The sequence below is a fragment of the Rhododendron vialii genome, chromosome 2a, assembly GCF_030253575.1.
Source record: "Rhododendron vialii isolate Sample 1 chromosome 2a, ASM3025357v1".
Taxonomy (NCBI): Eukaryota; Viridiplantae; Streptophyta; class Magnoliopsida; order Ericales; family Ericaceae; genus Rhododendron; species Rhododendron vialii.
The window spans coordinates 17267185-17288614 of record NC_080558.1 but is presented as its reverse complement, the minus strand read 5'-3'; the positions used below and the strand labels follow the sequence as shown (position 1 = coordinate 17288614).

Genomic DNA, 21430 nt, shown 5'->3' with positions numbered 1-21430 from the left:
TTACCGACAAAGTTATTAAATACATTCAAACTATTGATTACAATAAATGAACGGTAAATGAATGATTACGATTAAACATCGACCGGAGAGATCCGGATCCTGCAATAAAATAAAGAAGGTAAAGTTATACCATTTGAAGGTGATTTTTAACAAAGTTTCAATACTTCTAAAAAAACCTTGCACTGTATCATTCTCGGAGGGGAAAAAAAAACACAATTGCACGTAAACCAGAACAAGACCGGCCGCATACTCGAGCGGCGCGAAGCCCCCGAAGACTCTCTCTCTCTCTCTCTCTCTCTCTCTCTCTCTCTCTCAACTCTGAACATCACGGAGCTTTCTCAGTGCCCTACTTCTCTCTACCATCTCTATATACCAAATCAAAACCAGAAAAAACTCTCCATTCTGTTTCTACGGTTTCCTCAAACCTCACCTCGTTCGCTCTCCTCCCTTCACCACTTCTTCGCACCTCTCTCTCCATTTCCCCTGGTTCATTCAATCAGCAATTCCTCAATGGCCGATTCTCCTCCTCAGGTAATTCTATAATAAATGCGTTTGTTTTAGCACTTCTTTGTTTCTTATCTTATCATAGTAGTTGTTGCTTATTATTTTTATTTTTATTTTTTTGTTTTGTCAACTCATGGGAAGATTGGGTTCTTGCTCCCTCTGAACGACAAATTCGAAGAAGATACTTCGAAACCTCAATTACCGATTTTCCAAGGCCCTAACTTTGTCGGTCGCAGTTGTATTCCGGCCGCCGACAAGAGACTCAGCCGCAAGCATCTCACAGTAACCGCCTCCGGCGACGGCTCTGCCGATGTCCTTGTGGTATACGTTCCCTTGCTTCCTATATGTATTGCTGTGTGTGGATATATTAGGGCAAATTTGACATTAATCTCTCTCTGTTTACTCCATGTGAGTTTTTTTTGTGTTGTGTTTGTAAGTAATGAAGTTATTGATAAGAAATAAAGGGGATGCCACCATGTACAAAAGCAAGCAATGAACGAAAGGCCGACAACACGAAAGAAGATACTACTCAATCAACATAGCGTCATAGCCTATACCCTGCTGTAAATGGCAAAAATATCGAACATGTCGAGAACTTGATCAAGGGAATAATTGCTCTCCCTCTATTCCCGACTGAACAAATTAGAAAGGAAAAGGCTCTTGATTTTGGGCAACAACATCTCGTCCCCTCAAAATATCTGTGTTTCCTCTCTTGCCAAATAAGCCAGATTAAGCACAAAGTAATCAACCTCCAAAGCTTCCGTCTTCTTTCTCCATGTGTGGTTTACCCATTGAATAATTGAACTGTGAGGATATTCGGAATGTACATTGACTGTTGAGATTAGGCATTTAATTTCTGGCAGTAGATTGTCCATAAAGCTTAAGAGTGTTTGTGCTTGTTAGAAAACAAATGGAAGAAAGTGTGGGGTAGAGCTAGCACAGTTATTGTAAGAGGCCTATGAAGCACGGGTACTCCAAACATGTTGCTGTTTGAGTACCAGAAACGGCTCCGGTACGGAAAATACATACCCAGTAAGGAAAAAACTTGTTGGGTGCGTTTTGGTATCCGGGTATGGTGCTGTTACTGGACGGGTACAGCTCCGGTACCCCTGTTCTCTCTCTCTCTCTCTCTCTCTCTCTCTCTCTCTCTCGATTTCTAAATGTACTAGATGCTTAATTGTTAATGTTAATAACTATTGTTTTTCTCCCAATCTTATTTCATATTTTTTATTTGGCTTTATTATACTTTCTTATTTGCAAAAGAACAAATCTGAAGTACCCACCAAAAAAAAAAAGAGAAAAAAAGTTTAGTATAGAAAGTATAAGTTTAATCAGTGGACATTGTACGCCCATGAATAATAAGGCCATGTAGTTTAAAGCATGATAGAAATGCAAAAAATTAAATAAAAATGTTGGCGTAGCCTAGTCGTGGACGTTGTTTGTCCATGAATAATAAGGCCATGTTTTTCTATAGCATGCTAGAAATGCAAACAATTATATAAAATATTGCCGTACCCTAGTTGTACCTGTACCCTACATTTTTGTGTTTTTGTCATATTCTGTACCTGTACCCTTGCTTCATTGTGTGAGGTCAACCAAATGCTATATGTGGAGGCACAAAATGTTCGACATGACCATCATGAGCTGTCCCGGAGAAAGCTAGATGTTGTTATTGTTAATACCTTCTTCTTGCTTTTTTCTGCACCTACTCCATAAGCAGAGATCCTGATATTTTTGGAAGTAACCACATTAGCATCGTCCAAGTTAACAGCACGTATGAAACATATAAATGCGCAAAAGGGGTTGTGTGCATATTTCCCAATATCAGTGGGTAAAACGCACATAAATTAAACTCAGGTGGTAATGTCAATTTTGCCTCCAAACAAATGACAAAAGATCTCCTTTGTTTGCAGTTTGCAAACAGATGTTACATATATACCAGGTCTTTTAGTCTTTTTACGGTAAAAGGTGAAGATGGTGCGCTTCAGTTCACAAATCGCTCAGTAATGGTGAAGATGGTGCACTTCTGTTCACAAACCGCTAAGTGACAAAATGTTTTTTTCAAATGTAAACAATGCATGGAATAAACCACAAGGGATAAAGTGAATACCCTATGTATTAGTTGCTGCAAATGAAGATTTATCCATTGATCCTTATTGTAGGATGGAGCAAACCCAATTGTTGTTCGGTCCCATGCCCAAAGGAAGAAAATTTTGTCTCGAGAAAGAGGGAGAATTAACCATGGTGATATTATTGAGTTGATACCTGGCCATTATTTTTTCAAGTATGTAACCTTGGCCACTGAGAAGAAATCATCTTCACCCAACAAGGAGAAGAGGACTCTAAAGGAACGTAGTGAGCTTTGTGAAGATGAGGTGCAATGTGTGAAGAGGAAGAGGCAAGTGTCTGACGATGAAGCTCTAGCAAGGAATTTGCAGGTACAGTCTTCCAACTTCATTTCAGTAGATTAAAAAATAAATCATGTGGAAAAAACGTAAAAGAAACCAAAAGAAACTTCGGAAAAAAGAATTGGGATAGAGCGTTCATTTCATAGGTTCGATCTGCAATCAAGAGAGTATAGCATTTACCTAAGTGATTAGTATGAACAGTATGCTACATGGACTTAGATAAGGTTGTTGAATTCTGGTGTGAATCCAGGGATCCAACCTATCAAACCCCTAATGGAAGGTACGCAGACTCCGGCAAATTGGGGTCTTTTTCTTTTGTCTATTCTTGGGATATTATTTTTATCTATATAACGTAGGAATTATGTGTTATGAGCATTAAACTCATGTTTTTGCAGTAATTCAATGTATGAAAATGTGTGTGTGCGCGCGGGCACGCGTGCATGCATGTGTCTGAGTGTATATACTAGTATGATTCAATGACAATGTTAGTTACTCATTTCATAATGACTTTGAAGTTGACTTAATCACTTTGTGAGTTGTCGGAATGTGTACGTGATACCATTAGGGTCCATATTATTGCCGAAGCGAATGCCTACATTGCATTGGTGGGTAAAAGAGGAATCAAACAATCACTGAATAAAACATTTCCCACAAAAGTAGACATGGGTTAGTAACTTATATAACAAGCTTCCAGTGAGAAGTATCTGTTAGGTACCTCACGCCCTTATCTAGACAGCCATTGTTCTGTGCGGATACTTAGTTTAGTTTGAAGATTTTCGTTAACACATTTCAAAAAGTTATTTTGTTCAATTTTTCTCCTGATTTGGTCACAGTTTTTATCTTTCTGTTTCATGGCAGTCTGAGCTGTATGATGATAACCTAGCCCAAGGCAACTCTTCAGAAGGCATCCGTCACTTTAATGTTGCTAATGAGAACTTAGCTTCTACTTTCCGACTTCTGCGAGTGAAAGGACTTCCGACTTGGGCCAATACCTCTTCTGTATCTATTGGAGATATTATTCAGGTAATAGTTCATCATTTAGCAGAATTGAAGCACTAATTTGCAGGCATTATCAAAACTAGTTATCAGAATGTCTCTCCTAAAAATGCATGTTATTGGGGTCATTCCCTTAATGCCATCTTTCTAATATAATTACTTATCAAAAAATTAAAAAAAAATTACTTGAAGCTGGAGAGGGATGTACACCAACACGTGGGGTTTTATTACTATCGCTTGCGGAGGACTATTTGTTTATGCAAATTATTGAAATGGATTTCTTGAACTAGTGATGGATAAATTCTCCACTGTAAGACAAAAATATGTATGTTCGATTCAACAAAATGAGAGCTAATATTTTGAAGTATTTCGTGAAAGTTTTTGATTTAAGTCCCTGTATGTAACTTGTGACCTGGGGCTGGGGATTTATTGGCTTGTGGGAAACTATCCAATGTAGAGTTGTATGGTATTATTCTTTTTTCCCTGAAAGATCAATACTATTGTCAGTCTCCGATTAATGTGCGAACTTCAAAACGGAATCCTGCTGATAGTTTTTTGCTTCTTTATTTGGCAGGGGAATCCGCTCATAGCTGTCCTTTCAAATTACATGGTTGACATAGATTGGTTGATTTCTGGTGAGTGTAAATATGAGCATACATCAAAATTAACTTTTTGAGAATTTAATCTTTCAGATTGTACAAGTTGAATACTGTCTTAGCTTGTTAAACAAAACAATTCAGTGTATGTGTTTCATTTTGGATGGCCATACAGATAAGTGGTATCAAGCATAATTTGCAGTCTACAAGCATGCATTCCCAATCAGCTAAACTATTTTCAACATTCCATTCTCCTAGGGCTTGTGTAGGGGTACAGCTTGTGTCCTCTTGATGTGTGCATATCACTTGTTTTGACTATGTTTGGTCTTGTCATTGCTTTCGACCCTGATGCTTTTATTGATAATATATTGCATTCGCTGTACCTTTAAAGTTGCATCTATGGTTTTGAAATTTTCTTAAGTAGGCTCTTGAATTATATTTATAGATGCATAAAGTTTAGTGTGCGTTCAGACAAGGCTGTGTGAATAGGTTTTGCGGATTCTTTAACTTACCACGGATATCTTGGCAACTTTAAACTGTTATTTCTACTCTTACATTTCTTGATGTGTTTTTTATACTAATAGCTGCCTTATTCCTCCAATTGAGTAGGACATGAGGCTTAGTTTGGTTTCATAACATGCATTATCCGGAGGTAACCAACAAGATAATAGGTGTAGTCCTTTTGTCACCCCTTTCAGCAGTGGGAATTTTCTTGCTAGCATTGTCCATGTGACCTTCTCACCCTGCCCTTGTTATACTGAGATATCTTTTTGTTCCTTTGTGGTACAGCATGTCCAATACTTAAAAAGGTCCCTCATGTGCTGGTCATTCATGGAGAGAGTGATGGAACACTGGTGCATATGGAGGTCTGTCTGATGCTAAGTTATTTTAAACTCAATTTATGCACTCTAAGGCTCTAGTTAGGTAGGTGAACTTTAACTTCGTCAGCTGTTTCTAGAGAAACAAGCCAGCAAATTGGATTCTGCATAAACCACCCTTGCCAATTTCATATGGAACCCACCATTCAAAAGCCATGCTTCTTGTTTATCCTCAAGGAGTGAGAGTTATTGTGCATACAGCAAACTTGATCTATGTCGACTGGAACAACAAAAGCCAAGGTCTGTGGATGCAAGATTTCCCGTGGAAGGATCAAAATAGTTCTAGCAGTGGATGTGGATTTGAGAGTGACCTGATTGATTATCTATCTACATTGAAGGTATTACAATGCACGACATGTAGTTTAAATGCTAAAGTTTGTTAATATGGAGAATTTTTTTCATGTCTCTACTGCCTTTTTCCCTTGTAAGTTGGAATTTGGCATGATCAATGCCGCTCGTTATTTCACTTTCTTTTCGGTTTATCTGTTTAACATTGATGCGATCATTCTACATAGTATTTGCATGATTTGGTATATTACTGCAATTTTTAATGTTTATTCTGCTGGCCTCTTTAGAATTTTGGTCCCTGGCATATGATTGTGTTCTTTAATGTATTCTCATACTCTTCTTTTGTTTACCTTCTGCCTTTGTTGCTGTCTACGGATTTAGGTCTCTATGACAGGCTCCAGATTCTTGTTCTTTAAATTGAATTATATGTTTCTTTCAATCCTAGTTATTCCAACTCTAATGTCTTAACTCTAAGTTATATGTCCAAGTTAGTAAAGCTTTATTCTCGGGATTATCTCCACGGTTTTGGATTCCATAATCCGCATTTGCGCCCCCCCGCGTTATCTCCACGGTTTTGGATTCCATAATCCGCATTTGCACCCCCGCTTTATCTCTCCACCCAATGGTGAATAGATAATATGAAACTTGGATTCGAGTTTGAGAGCAGCCAATTTATCCTATGCATGCACTCTACAGTTTACACCTCGCAGAACCCTCAAATTCGACAACATGCGATAGGAATTCCTATTGAGTTCCCACTTCTCAAATCAGTTTTAGGAACAAGATCCAAGAACATGGAGTACCTCAAATGCTGGTTGATATCATCTTTCCTATGCTTAAATGTGCCAACCTATTGCGATGCTCCCAAGAGACTGAAGTCCGTGTGGAACTAAAATCAGAAGAGCCTCTGAATAGAGTTAAGAGCCTCTGAATAGAACTCTGATCTCTGTTTCCCTTCCCCAGAACTCTCTCTGCACGCATGCATGTATTTGTGTGTAAACATTCAGATTGATGTTATCGTCCTTCTTTATTGCATTGAATACCTGCCCATTTTGTAGTGATCTTATTATAGAGTGAATCAGACTGTATGATTACCTGTGAGACCATGGATCAAGTGATCTTGCATAACATTAGTATACTTGCTTATATATATGGATATGTTTTTGGTTGACCATTTTGGTCGAATTCAGCAGAATTTATTGACGTTCTCTTTGAATGTGTACAGTTGCCTGAATTTACTGCTAATCTACCAGCTCTTGGCAACTTCAATATCAATTCATCCTTTTTCAAGAAGTTCGACTACAGTAGTGCAATGGTACTTTTTAGTTCCTTGCTTATTTGGAGTTTTTGTTTCGTCATTTGTTTCTTTTGGGGACAATAGTGTTACTAAGTACATTCACCATACACTACAAGCCATTCGCTTGTCTTGCCATTGCCTTCAGGATAATGGTGGGATCTAGCTCGCGTTTGTTAGTGATTGCGTTTGATACTACTCAGTACTAGCTATGGATAATGCATATGAGGTTTCTAAAATGACGAAAAGAACTCACCACAACATATGGACACAAAAGTTGGTTGAATCTATCCTTTTCTACACAAGTTATGGTTCTTACATCTGCAGTTGCCCTAATCAATGTTGCATGTTTGCTGTTTATGTTTGAATTTGCTCTTACAGCATAAAAATCTGAAAGCATCATCTCTTCCTTCACGATATAAAGCTTAACTGTAATTCATGTGTCCACCTTGAGTAACTAAATCCATATGGTGTTCTGTACACGTGTAAAATATTGGCTGATGTGTAATGCCTTCTTGGCCTTGTTTGGTTTGTTGTCAGAAGCCTGACACTGCAGACAACTCATGTGAGACCTAACTTGCTACTCAATTGTGCTTGATCCTGTCAATAAAATGCGTGCAGTGATCCATCTTGGTATTGGCTTATGCTCATGACATTTCTTGGCATTTTGGGCACTATAGGAAGAGAAAGTTTTCCGTTAATGTTAGCCAATCTTAAATTCTTAATGCACTGAGAATTCTGGTAATTCGAATGTAAATGAGTGCTTTGTCCTTTTCAGACACATGCATTTCTATTATAGTAGCTCTGTTATTGCTTACTGACTGGCTTTGCGAACAACAGTGCATGCTGGTGGATCAGGAATAGTACTTTGTGCACAACTTTGGTCCTTGCTCTGTTTTGTCTTTGGTATCTGTTTTGCTGATTAGTATTATTCCTTTAGATCTTACTTGTTCAGTATTTCTGATAACCCATTATATAAATGTTGGAGTCCAAAGTGTAAGTGAAGTGTCTTAAGGTTGATTTTCAGTATTGTGACTGCTTTACACTAGAATTGCATGATGAATTATAAGTCTGTTATTTACGTAATTTCCAGGTGAGGTTAATTGCATCTGTTCCTGGATATCATAAGGGTCCTAATTTGAAAAAGTGGGGACATATGAAGTTGCGTACCATTCTCCAGGACTGTATCTTCGACAAAAAGTTTCACAAGTCTCCTCTTGTTTATCAGGTAGTGCCTGTTCTTTGTTGATTGATAAGGAAATTGGTATCTCTTGTCTCTGGATTTTGCATGGCACATGTATCCTACAAAACATCTTCATTTTTGTCAGAATGGATGGAAGGTAAGAGGAGGAGATGCGTGGGGATGATAAAAATAGCAATCTCCTTCATTTATCAACTATAAGATGCACCAATGTAGATAGATTAGTTGTAGTCTAGGCCACAATATCGCAATTAAATAAAGAAATAGGTTCGTGTCCACTCTCATAGCAAGAAAATATACTTCTCTCTTCATCTTTTATTTGCTTGAGATCTCTTCTTCCATGATCTTTAAATCCTGTTGTGGGGTCATAGTCTTTCAATTGGGTCATATATTTGTTGTTGATAAGTAGATACTTGTGAACTGCAACGAATGATATGTGAAATGGGTAACCCCACTGAAATGTTTTAGTGCATTGTTCCTTCATCCCTGGCACCATTAGTTTGGTGGGACGCATATGATAATATAATGGAGGGTAGCAAGTGGGATCTATCAATGGTTGGAAGCAGTTAAAAAGTATTTTTCCTTTGGGATATCAATTGATTCTATTAGATAAATGAAAGTCGGTAGTCGGTAGTGTTAAAGCATCCAACTCAAAACCAATTGGCAATAAGTGGAGAGGCCGCCCAGGCTCATATACTAGTTTTGGAGGTTATAATTAACCAATGTGGGACAAGCTCTAACAAGTATCTTGCTCCACTTCAAGGTTTTTGTCTCATTAATGCTTCTGTCTCTGTATTTTGTTGCAGTTCTCTTCTCTTGGTTCTTTGGATGAGAAGTGGATGTCTGAGCTAGCATCCTCAATGTCGTCGGGAGTCTCAACAGATAAAGTCCCTCTGGGTTTAGGGGAGCCCCTAATAATATGGCCTACAGTTGAAGATGTCAGATGTTCACTAGAGGTAGTCTCCCCTAATGATGTGGTCATTATATGTTCTCCAAACTCTCGCAGAACAATTTCATGTTATCAAAGTCTTTTAGGTCTTGACTTCAAATTTTCTCTCAACCTCCGTTGCTAGGAAGGAGAAATATTCAGTTTTTTCTTGGCCTCCTTTAGGATATTTTGTTGAAACCACTATTTTCCCTATTTAATTTCTTGTGCATGTTAGTACCTGGGCCTTTGATTGTTTGAATCTTCAAGGCAACTCCCCCTTGGTTGGTTTTTAGCCATTATGCCAGCAGGTCATGGAGAAATGTTATTTAGTTCTGTATTCTATTTGTGTTTCATTCCACTGGGTAACTTTGTTATTCTCCAGGGTTATGCTGCTGGAAATGCCATTCCAAGCCCCCTAAAAAATGTGGAGAAAGACTTCTTAAAAAAGTATTGGGCAAAGTGGAAGGCAAGCCATACTGGACGCTGGTAATTTATTTCCGTCGTAGTTCTACTTTCGATTGATGGAGAAAAATAGGAAGTTCTGTGGGCATGTACATTATATGACTTCGATTTTTTTCCTCTTGCTTGTCAATACCAGCTAAGTAGTACCCCCCCATGTTTTGTGCTCCTTGTTAACAGGGTTTTTTAAAAATATCTTTTTTGTATTTTATCAGCTGTAATATCTGACATCTTCTGCACGACATCAGTTTCACATTGTGACCATGTGTTTTAATCACATTTGTTTATATGCTCGGATCTAGTCTGATTAGAGATCGCTATGGTTTGACAATATATGCTTGATCTCTAAAATATATACTAAAAAAAAAAACACAACTTTGACGCCACTTGCAAAGGCGATAGGAAAATTGAGAGCATCATATATTAAGAGTTAAGAGTCGAGTTAAGGATTTAAGTGCAATTGCTGTCTTTAAAGAGAATACAAGAAACGTTGTTAGATCTTTCTGCTATGTAGTCCAACTTCTTTGGGTTAAACATTGTGAGACAGCATTCTTTCTATTTTCCATTGTTAGCATTGTCGGCTTATGGCTACTATTTGGGCACTAATACATAGTACACTTGAACGTTACAGCCGTGCAATGCCTCATATAAAGACATTCACACGTTATCAAGGTCAAGACATCGCGTAAGAGCCCATTTCATGCTGCTTCTTTCTTGTTGAAGGATTTAGTAATTTTTCCACTAATTATCAGGTGGGCATCATTCTTGAGTATTTTGTCATGGAGACTGTTCTTCACTTGCTTCGTGCCAGGTGGTTCTTGCTAACTTCATCAAATCTAAGCAAAGCTGCATGGGGAGCTCTCCAGAAAAACAACTCTCAGTTGATGATCCGGTCCTATGAGGTATTATTGTATGCTTCCGTGTAGGGGGGGGGGGGGGGGGGGGGGGGGGGGGGGGGCGGGGTTAAGCCAAATTCAAGTGAACACGTCAAGTATCTCTTTGCCCTATTCGATTGCTGCTTTAGAAACAGTTTTTCAGGAGTACTATGAGAAACGTGTTTTTTTATTGTTTTCAAAAACATGGCATGTTTTCATGTCCTATGTACTTTTTAATGAAAATGGTTTTGTGGAATTTAGAAACATATTTTTGTTGTTTTCTTGAAAATGGGTTCTTTTTCTAAAAATGTTAAAAACATGTTTCACAATCTGTCAAACAAACTAGTTTCTTCACAAATGTCTCAGGAAACTTGTTCTAAAGCAACAAAACCGAGTCTATATCCACAGTTTGTTGTGATTTGATGATTATGGTCTTCTGGCCACAGTTTATCCCTATCATGAAGATGAAATGATTCTTCTTTTGATGCATCTTATGGAATCTTTTCAGCTTGGAGTGCTCTTTATGCCGTCTTTGATCAAACCTGGTTGTGAATTTTCGTGTACAGATAATGTGAATTCATCGCAGGTAACCGGTACATTTCGCTCCTAGATGTACACTTATTGCCTTATTGTTTGTATTTTCTGTTTGCAAAGTTTTTGCATTTTCCTGTGAATTTCAGGATAAAGATGACAAAACGTCAGGAAGTTCTGACGCAAAGAGAACAAAGTTTGTAACCCTAGCTTGGCATGGAAGTAAGAACACAGACAACTCATCTGAAGTAATTCCGTTGCCTGTGCCTTACGAACTTCCTCCAAAACCGTACTCCTCTGAAGGTTAGCTTTGCTTCCCAGTTGAACACCACTTTTTGTCAAATTTCTTTTATAATTCTCTCTCTTATCCAGATGTCCCGTGGTCGTGGGAACGGAGATATCACAAGAAGGATGTCTATGGGCAAATTTGGCCAAGACATGTTCAACTGTACACTTCCCAAGATTCCTAACCTCAGGAATGTAAGTTTTTTTTCTTTTCAGTGATTTGGGCTAGGCATTTGAGGTAACATTATTGAAGATTAGTTTGTTTCAGTTGTTTTAATAGGCATGATTACTCCTCTGCAAAATTGCAATCTTTTATGTTCCGTTTTTTTCCCTAAAGCGTTGGAGCAATGACTGGTCTCAGGAAGTGAGAGTGTGACACTACAAAGTTGCAGGATTTGATTATGAGTATTGAGAAGTCACGGAATTTAGGCCAAAAGACCATATGAAAGTAGATTGTTTTTTTCTCATTCCCGAGGAAGTGCATTGCTTACCTCTATCGTTACACAGATTTTCTTCTTCTTTTTTCTGAGAGTGAAACATCTCATATATTGAATAAAACAAAGTGCAAAGCGTGCACCTGCAAACGACACTATGGGTCTGGAAATATAGAAAAATAACATAAACCCAAAAAAAGTCTAAATGTTGCTCTTAGCCCTTCTGGTTGGCAATCTGGTTGGCACTCCGGGTCTTGCAGCCCCTTAAAGCTTTGTCATTTTGCAGCCAAAGGGGCAGTTCCTCTTCGTTTGCGCGCTCTCTCAGAATCTTCTAGACTTCTATTATCATAAGCAGATTGGGTGATGAATGAACTATGCAATTACATGTCTCTCAACAAGTCCATTTGCTTGTATAATACTAATCCAAGCCCAGTGGGCAACTCAATTATGACAGGAACTCTTATAAATGAGTTTATTTTCCAAAGAAAATGGCAGTGAAAATATGTCCAAAAAGCAGTGATAAATTTGATATAATTGTATTGAAACTTATAAATGGATAACAAAAATTAGCTGGAGTAGTTTGATAATTTTTACCTGTAAACTGCATTTTGGACAAATAAGATGGAGTAGCTTCTTGATACTTTTCACTTGTAAACGGCATTTTGGACAAATAAGATGGAGTAGCTGTTTGATACTTTTTACGTTTTTAGTGAATTTTTTTTACCTTCGGTTATAATTTTATATTTTTTAATTCGTCTCGTCAAAACGAACGATTAATCCAAAAATTATAAGGAAAAATAAAAAAAATAAAAAATATCTAAATAAATTTCAGATTATTATAAATTGACAAAAATGCACTTACTTAGGTCAAACGAGGCGGTGGACCCAAAGTTAGCGAAAGAAACGGTCTACCTCCCAAGTCCCAAAACCCTTCTCCAAGCAAAATACATCTTCCTCGTTATTTTAGGGATTCCAACCCAAAAATTTCCATTACTTTTCCTAATCCTTCCGTGTTAAGTCAATGCAATACGGCTCACATTACCACGTGTCGCAGCCTCATTCGCCCCATCGTTACGCACTCCGTCACGGGCTCTTCCTTTTCCGTGCCAAACTCGGCGTCCCCCATCTATAAATACTCCCCCATCCCCCCTTCTTCTCTTCGCATTGCAATCCAGCAAATCTCTCTCTCTCTCTCTCTCTCCCCCCCACCACAAAAATACCATCTCGGATTATTTCTCTCTCTTCCCCAACCCAAAAGGTATCAAATCCCTATCCTCTCTCTCATCTCCTCTTAAACTTGCAGCAATTCATGTAAACAGATTTCTGTTTCATCACATGATACATGGTAGATTTTATACGCGAGATCTATAAATTCAACGGTTTTAGTTGTCGGATTTGTGTCCGTAGCATTTTTATACATCTACTCTGTGCTTGGAAAACTTGAGAAGATGTGGGAGTTAAATTTTTTACTTGTTTTTAAATTTTAATAATTTATGGGTTTGAAGATTGGGATCTTACTACCATGTGGATCTTCCTGTATTATATGATGTTCTGTCGTGTGGTTTTTTGAGGTATGAATGAATTTCTCATGATTTGTGCTTTGGTTAACTACAGATGCAGATCTTCGTGAAAACCCTAACCGGAAAAACCATCACCCTCGAGGTGGAAAGCTCCGACACCATCGACAACGTTAAGGCCAAGATCCAAGACAAGGAAGGGATCCCCCCAGACCAGCAGCGTCTGATCTTCGCCGGGAAACAGCTCGAGGACGGTCGGACCCTGGCCGACTACAACATCCAGAAGGAGTCCACCCTCCACCTCGTCCTCCGCCTCCGCGGCGGCATGCAGATCTTTGTCAAAACCCTCACTGGGAAGACGATCACCCTCGAGGTTGAAAGCTCGGACACGATCGACAACGTCAAGGCCAAGATCCAAGACAAGGAAGGGATCCCCCCAGACCAGCAGCGCCTGATCTTCGCTGGGAAGCAGCTCGAGGACGGCCGGACCCTGGCTGACTACAACATCCAGAAGGAGTCCACCCTCCACCTCGTCCTCCGCCTCCGCGGCGGCATGCAGATTTTTGTCAAAACCCTCACCGGGAAGACGATCACCCTCGAGGTCGAAAGCTCGGACACGATCGACAACGTCAAGGCCAAGATCCAGGACAAGGAGGGGATCCCGCCGGACCAGCAGAGGCTGATCTTCGCTGGGAAGCAGCTTGAGGACGGCCGGACCCTGGCCGACTACAATATCCAGAAAGAGTCCACCCTCCACCTTGTTCTGCGCCTCCGCGGTGGCATGCAGATATTCGTGAAGACGCTCACAGGGAAGACCATTACGCTCGAGGTTGAGTCCTCGGACACGATCGACAATGTGAAGGCCAAAATTCAGGACAAGGAGGGGATCCCGCCGGACCAGCAGAGGCTGATCTTCGCCGGAAAGCAGTTGGAGGACGGGCGGACTTTGGCGGATTACAATATCCAGAAGGAGTCGACGCTTCACCTGGTGCTGAGGCTGCGTGGTGGTTGTTTTTGAAGTATTGTGCGTGGTGGTGGTGGTGGTGGTGGGGTGATTATGTATGTGGTTTTTTTATTTTTAAAGAATTGTGTGTTTTGGAAGTCTTAATGATGATGTGGGTTGGGCCTTGAAAAGGGCGTTTATGATTATGATAATAAACTTTGGTTTGATTTGGGTTTGTTTAAGAAGTTCTTGTGAAGTTTCTGGTTTGTTTTGTGTTTGAGATGGGGATTATGGTTTCCTCCTTCAAGGGGTTCTAAGAGCATCTCCAATCCACCTCTATTTCTTTAAAATAGAGGATGGATGTGACACATTGAGGGGAGATTTTATAATTTATTCTCTTTTTTCTTCACTTTTTGTAATTTTTGGGAGAATTTTTGAGGGACCTACCGTCCTTTTTAGAGTTTGGTCCTCTAAAAGTAAATTTGGTCCTCTAAAAATAGAGGATCAAAAGTAAATTTGGAGTACAAAATTCCTCCAAAACTCTAAAAAGGACGATGGGTCCCTCAAAGATTCTCCCAAAAAGTACAAAAAGTGAAGAAAAAATGAAATAAATTACAAAATCTCCCCTCAATGTGTTACATCCATCCTCTATTTTGGATAGATTGGAGATGCTCTAATATGGTAGGAGTATTTCTTTAGCCCAGGAACAACCAATTTTTGATCTTCTAAAAAGCCTTAAAAGGCTACAAAGCCCCATCGGCTTGAGTTTCTCTCTCGTCACCGGACAAAACTAAGTCTACCACCTCGACAGGAATACTATGTCCTTTGCTGTCCTCTCTTACTAAGGGGTTCACATCCATGGATGATTATGCTTTGTTTTTTTTGTAACTTAAAAATTTTTTTTTAAAAAATTCTCTTTAGATATTCCTTACTTTCAACATTTCTCTTTTTATTTCTCTATTTATTATTCTTACTATTTTTTTTTAAAAAAATTCAAATTTCAATGCAAACAAAGCATAAATCTTCCATTTTTTGTTTAGAAAAGAATTTAGTCAACCATTTTGTCAAAAATCAAAATTTAAACTGACAATGAAAACAAAGTACGTACTAATTACAAAAAAAAAAAAAAAACTCCGCTAGCTCTTTAGTCAAACTAGTCGCTATGTAGTCCTAAGCAAAAATTAGAGGTGACAAATTGAACCCAAACGCATTAATCAATCCAAATTCATCCACTAAAAAATAATCTCAACCTAGTCCATTTATTAGTTGGATGAACTTAAATAATCCAATAAGTCATCAACATAACCCACTAAGAGCCTGTTCCATAACATCTTCTTAAAAAATAAATATTTATTTCACATTTTCAAACTCAAAAATAATGTAAACGAAAAATAAATTTTTAATTTTTTTTTACACTGTATTAAAGATCTCATTGAGATATCTTAAACAAGATTCATATTGCATATTTTTAGATTTCAATAAGTTCATTATTTTTGAGCTTGAAATTGCCTTATTAAAAAATAAATACTTATTCGGCTTTCTGAAATGGGGCCTAAAGAACATAGGAAAAATACGATCCAAATTGAAATTAGCCCCTTTGGATCTCATTCTTCCTCCACTGAGGTCGTCAATGTAACGACCCTGAATTTTGGTCTATAAAAATTTCGTTAAAAATTTGAATTTTATTTAAATTACTTATTTTCTCTTGAGTGTTATATGATTTCTTGTTAATATTCGTCGTAGTTAGATTTTGGTCCTTGGTTAAACTCTCGACTAGAAAAACCTACGTGACCAATTTAGTTAGTTTCCAACCGACTACTTGGAGGAACCAAGCAACCAACTTACCTAGTTACTAGATGAACCTTTTGAACCTTTTGAAACCTTTATCTTTATCCATTGGTCCATAATGGTTAGGGTAATTTTTGTCCATTGGACAATAAACTTTTTTTTCAAAAAGTACATGTAGTTTTTTCAAAATTTTATTTTAATAAAAAGTACTTGTACTCCTTTTGTCCAATGGTTATTAACCGCAAGGGAAATTATTATCCATTGGGTAATAACCGCTAGAGAAGTTAGTGACCATTGGATAATAGAGACTTTTGACCAAATAAAGTACCGATGTGACAAGGGAACCTTCCAATAAAGTTGATTTGACTTGTACTTTATTATTATTTAAATGGGGAGAATCCTAGCCTTTTTATTTAATTGGGGTACCTATATTTAATATAGGGCTTTTGTCACATGCTTAAAAGTACTCCTTGATTATTTTACTATAAAAGTTTCCTTGTAGCTATTGTCCATTGGATAATAAAAGTTAGGGGATTTATTATCCATTGGGTAATAGAGTTATTCTTTCACCAAGTACATGGGCTTATTAAACTAGTCATTTTTTCCTTATTTCCCATGTGATGAAGTACCCATATTTTGTTATTAAAGTACTTATTAGCCTTAGTAGCCTTTAAAGCCTAAGATTTTCCAAAGTACTCCTTTATTATTTTGTATTGGGGTTTTGTACCCAATTGGATTTCTTTATTGGGTATTTGATTTTAGAAATCTTGTACTTTGTACCTTTCTTATTCTTTCTTGCATTTATATATATATATATATATATATATATATATATATATATATGTGTGTGTGTGTGTGTGTGTGTGTGTGTGTGTGTGTGTAAGTGTACTAGGGAGAGAGAGAGAGAGATTGCCGAGAGAGAGAGAGGAGAGAGAGACCCGAGAGAGAGAGAGAGAGAGGAGGAAGGAGAAAGGAAGATGGGTTGTACCTTGACTTGACTTTCTTACATCTTTCAAGCCCATGGGAGAATCTTTCCCCTAACCAAACTTAACTCCCCATTTGTACCTCCATGCTTTGTTTAAAACCAAATCTTGTACCCCTTGTCTCCTATCCTTCCAACAAATCTCTCATAGTCCAATCCAAGGACTAAACTAGCCTTGCAAGCTACCATATTAGGCCTAAGTCTTTTTATGCCTAAATGACAACCTATGATGGACCATTATGACACAATCCTAGCCTTTATTAGCCTTAGACCTTGACTACAAGCTAAACCTAGGTTATGACTACCTAAAAAGCCTAAGATCTTAGTTGATTACATAGCCTTACACCTAGGATTTGGCCTAAGATTGGAGAAAGGGCTATGACTTGGTTGAAAGGTTGATTTGATGACTTAATGGAGCAAAATCCATGGGAGATATAGAGAGAGAGAGGGCCGGCCATAGAGAGAGGGGGAGAGCCAAGATTTTTGCCTATAAATAGCACCCCATGTTTATCATTCAACTCACACCTTCACCTAGCAACTTCTCTTTCTAGAAAAATTTGTGTTCTTTCTTGTTCTTTCTTTAGTTCTTCTTTGTTCTTGAGTAGTTCTTGAGTTCTTCAAGAAACTCATCCTAGGCCGCCACTAGACCGCCACTTGACCACCCCCTCGATCCAAAAGTAGTAGTAGTATTAGTCAAGTAGAAGTTTCGAGAGAAACCTTTCTCTTTCGAAGCTACGGGGAGCATTCCGTAGGAAGTTACTCCGCCCGACCACCGACGTACTTTCCGACCGCCGACTTACCTTCCGTAGCCGACTACCGCCTAGAAGGACTGTAAGGAAATCCTTACTTACTCCCTATTTTATTTACTTACTCAAGTATAAAGTAGGTTATCTTTATTTACGTACTTATCGTTTGATTAGAAGTATTCGTATTTTGATCTTTAGGATAGTTATGAGTATGCGTATATGAATTGCTTGTATTACTTGTGGTGTGATTAAGCATAAGTGATTTCACTCCAAAGACGTCCGTACATGTGGCGTTGTGCTTTGAATAAGCATAAGTGATACACTCCAAAGGCGTCCGTATATGTGGCGTTATGCTATAAGTAGTAATTGAGCGTGATAAGTAGTATAGAATTGGATGATCTCGATAGAATGTTTCATGCTTACCGCGAAGTCTTTGCATGTAACGAGACACGAGAATCGAGAAAGTAGAAATATGACACCTAGGGTGTGAGTAATGAAAGGAAATGTTTTTCGAGGACGGAAATATTTTGAAACAACATAATGACCGATTTCGGGTGGCATTATGTGAGTTGTGTGTGTGCGTGTGTAAAAGACGTGCTTTGAAAAGGTTTTGAATTTTCGAAAATCGCAATGTGGCTGGACGTGGTAGCCCATTGTGTGGTGTGTGTTGAAAAACCCAATGAGAACCCGGAGCGGCGGAATCATTGTGGGGATATTCGGGAACCCGGAGCGGCGGAACCGAGGTTTTTAGATTTCGAAAACCCCCAATTGGGAACCCGGAGCGGCGGAACCATTGTGGGAGACTCGGGAACCCGGAGCGGCGGAACCGAGGGTTTTGAATTGTGTGCGTGCCAATGGGAACCCGGCGCGGCGGAACCATTGTGAGGATACTTGGGAACCCGGCGCGGCGGAACCAAGGTTGGGTGTGTAGCTTGGTTATCCGCGGTACGGAGCCAATGCAAATGATTTTGAAAGTGTGTGGCTTGGTTATCCGCGGTACGGAGCCAATGCTAATGATTTTAAAAAGGTTGGGTGTGTAGCTTGGTTATCCGCGGTACGGAGCCAATGCAAATGTTTTGTGTTAAACAAATGTCTTTCGAAAGGTTGTTTTGTAAAATGAAAATGTTGACACGGTCTACGATGAATCGCGTAGGAGAAACTCTGAAATCTTGGACACCAACGATAGTTGATTAACGAATGTGGATGTGTCATTGATTAACTGTGTATATACTTATCATGTGGAAATCGATGTGTTATTTCCTGTTGTTTGTAAGTATGGGTTAGCGGGTATGGGATTACTCTGCTGAGCTTTGTAGCTCACGGTGTTGCCTTTTTGGTGACCCTGACATATTATATCGGTGGTGACGCTGGTATAATGTGTCAGATTTTGTAGATAATCAGGGTTAGCAGATCACTGCTTCTCGTCGCAACCTAACCTCTTAGAAATAGGTTTGCACCCCAAGCGTAGGGCTAGGTCGTTGATAGCATATAAACCGGAAGACCGGATCGTTCCCACAGAGAAATCTTCTTTAGCGAATTTGGAATAGAAGTTGCTTAAAGATTGCGGCGTTCAAGCGGCCAACTTTAGAGTTTTGATTCGATTGATGAAATTAAACTTGGAAATAAACTAGGTTAAGATGGTCGAGTCAAAGGGATTGATTTACCCACGACTTAGCCATCAAACGGTTCCTTCATCTAACTCATGAGTGAACCGAAACCGTCCGGATTCCACTAGAAGAATTAAAAGCTGAAGACTACTTATAACTTAATTCAAAGCTCTAATTCAAATTGAACTCATTTAACGCAAGTGAGAGACGAAAAAAGATCGTTCGCACGCATAGGATTATCAAGCACGTAGCACAAGGCGATAGACTTCATTGATCAAAGAAGCCACCAATCCCCATGATCAAAGCTAGAAATCATGGGTTTAATTCATTCAAAACCTTGAGATTAAGCTAAAGTTAAGAGAAACCATTTGATGGACTAATCCATAGGGTGAACCTCACCCCATGACCGAACCGATTATCTACTCACTCATAATAAAAAGACTAGAAAGCATGCTAAGAAAGGTAAACATGATTAACCGATAGAATTGAAAACAAACTTGATTTATATAGAGATCTCACTAGTGGCTACAACATTAACAAACGAGAATTAATCATCCAACCACTACTTACTTGAGTTGTTGAGGAATTGAATGCAAGAACTTGGGAGAAATAACTATGGAGCTCTTAAGAAAATAAAAGACTTAAAGTGTAAAAGAGTACATAATGGCCAATAATGGCTTACAAAGCTATTTAAAGGCCACACAAATCAGCCATACAATGGACCAAAAGGTCCCTAAAATATCCCAAAAACATACTAGAAGTAGAAACTTTCTATTAATAGAAAGTTGAAATGTTCAGCACAAAAAGCTGCTGGCCGAAGGGCATTGGTACCAATACCTAAAAAATGAGGTATTGGTACCAATCCAACTGTCTTCTAATTCGGCATGATGGTACCAATACCTAAAAAATGAGGTATTGGTACCTCTGTGTGAAAACAGCAGAACAGGGTCAGCTTGGGCCATCATGCCTTGTCGTGCCCCGACGGCCTTCCAATGCTTCATTACATGATCAACGAGACTTGGCGGAGGTATGCCATGTGGCCTTGGTCCCACGGATGTCCTCGGAACCATCACTGATGCGTTTGCCTCATTTGATACACTTTGGCTCACTCCTCGCCAACCTTGACCTCCGGCCAATCTCCGAGGCTTCTTGTGGCACCGTTAGGCTCCGGTGACAATGACCATATGCCGCCGGGCACTTGAACTCTTGGTGACATACCGGAACGTCCCTTGGCATACAAAATCGCCTTATTAGCACGTTTTTCCTGAAATACACACAAAAATACCTTACGTGCATTATGGGATAAAAACGATTACTTAAACATATAAAAGCTACAAATTAGAGGATTAAAGCCCCAAGATTATACAATCTTGGGTGCTAATCACACCCCCCAACTTGAACTTTGCTAGTCCCTAGCAAACATAATATAAAACTTAACAAACTTAAAACTTAACAATCCTTCCGATAACACAACTAAGGAACATGCGCATACCGTATCCAAACTAGCAAGAGTTCAAAAATCACAGTTCATCCATACCACAACTCGCAGCTAGATACAAAACGAATAACTAAGTACAAAGCATGTCCCAAGCAAGTAACAAAAGGCTTGTATTTACATCCAAAGAGAGGATACGCCAATATTGCAAACACACGCACCCACTAGCAGCCATATCCCACAAAAAGTGCTCGAAAAGTAGGCGATAGTGAACAAAAATGCTATGCCTCATATGTGGAGAGCACTTTGATTAGAAGCGATAAATAAGCAACTAACAACTATATTAATGAAAGGTAACATGCCACAAACTAACTATGCTAAACATCAAATATTGAATCAACAAGGAATCAAGGCGTACTAAGGATCAACGGAGGACTTCATTAGCATATAATGACCTTGGTTAACAAAGAACGGTTAGCAAAATGGGTGGCGGCCATATCTAGCTTGGTTATCTACCCTTAACCGCCACCGATACCAAAAATTTCCAAGTCAAAGGCTACACGCCGGCCTTACAAAAACTTGCATATCTTTCTAGATAAAGTTCAACTAAAACAAAGACAATAAAAAGATAAGATAAGAGGTGGGATGTCAACCACCGTACACCCCGACCAAGTAGAGAGATTTTCTAACTCTAGAACCACCGACACTAGTCCTCATCCTCACCACTGTCAACAC

At 38.9% G+C, this 21430-nt stretch overlaps 2 protein-coding genes across 4 annotated transcripts; both read left to right on the top strand.

Moving 5' to 3' along the window:
- The first annotated feature begins 184 nt into the window (after positions 1 to 184).
- Positions 185 to 11679, top strand: LOC131311301 (tyrosyl-DNA phosphodiesterase 1). Of its 3 annotated transcripts, XM_058338696.1 has the most exons (16): positions 185 to 531; positions 646 to 825; positions 2667 to 2942; positions 3771 to 3935; positions 4483 to 4543; positions 5294 to 5370; positions 5463 to 5720; positions 6896 to 6985; positions 8058 to 8192; positions 8972 to 9121; positions 9476 to 9579; positions 10184 to 10237; positions 10364 to 10454; positions 10936 to 11013; positions 11108 to 11261; positions 11331 to 11679. In XM_058338696.1, exons 1-16 carry the CDS (start codon positions 511 to 513, stop codon positions 11426 to 11428), a joined length of 1992 nt encoding a protein of 663 aa, XP_058194679.1. In that variant the 5' UTR covers positions 185 to 510; the 3' UTR covers positions 11429 to 11679. The 3 variants fall into 3 exon arrangements, with proteins under 3 accessions (XP_058194679.1, XP_058194686.1, XP_058194696.1); XM_058338703.1 differs by lacking the exon at positions 10184 to 10237 and having other exon boundaries at positions 207 to 531; XM_058338713.1 differs by lacking the exons at positions 11108 to 11261; positions 11331 to 11679 and having other exon boundaries at positions 209 to 531; positions 10874 to 11013.
- A 1128-nt stretch (positions 11680 to 12807) lies between these two features.
- LOC131311388 (polyubiquitin 3) lies at positions 12808 to 14379 on the top strand. The gene is made up of 2 exons (XM_058338833.1): positions 12808 to 12933; positions 13291 to 14379. Exon 2 carries the CDS (start codon positions 13292 to 13294, stop codon positions 14210 to 14212), a length of 921 nt encoding a protein of 306 aa, XP_058194816.1. The 5' UTR covers positions 12808 to 12933; position 13291; the 3' UTR covers positions 14213 to 14379.
- The last annotated feature ends 7051 nt before the right edge of the window (positions 14380 to 21430 follow it).

Excerpts from the sequence above, each read along its gene's own strand:
- LOC131311301 (XM_058338696.1), top strand. The coding sequence starts at position 511 with ATGGCCGATTCTCCTCCTCAG. Across the intron at positions 3,936-4,482 it reads CTATTGGAGATATTATTCAG|GGGAATCCGCTCATAGCTGT; the intron begins GTAATAGTTCAT and ends TTTATTTGGCAG. Across the intron at positions 9,580-10,183 it reads GCAAGCCATACTGGACGCTG|CCGTGCAATGCCTCATATAA; the intron begins GTAATTTATTTC and ends TGAACGTTACAG.
- LOC131311388 (XM_058338833.1), top strand. The coding sequence starts at position 13,292 with ATGCAGATCTTCGTGAAAACCCTAACCGGAAAAACCATCACCCTCGAG.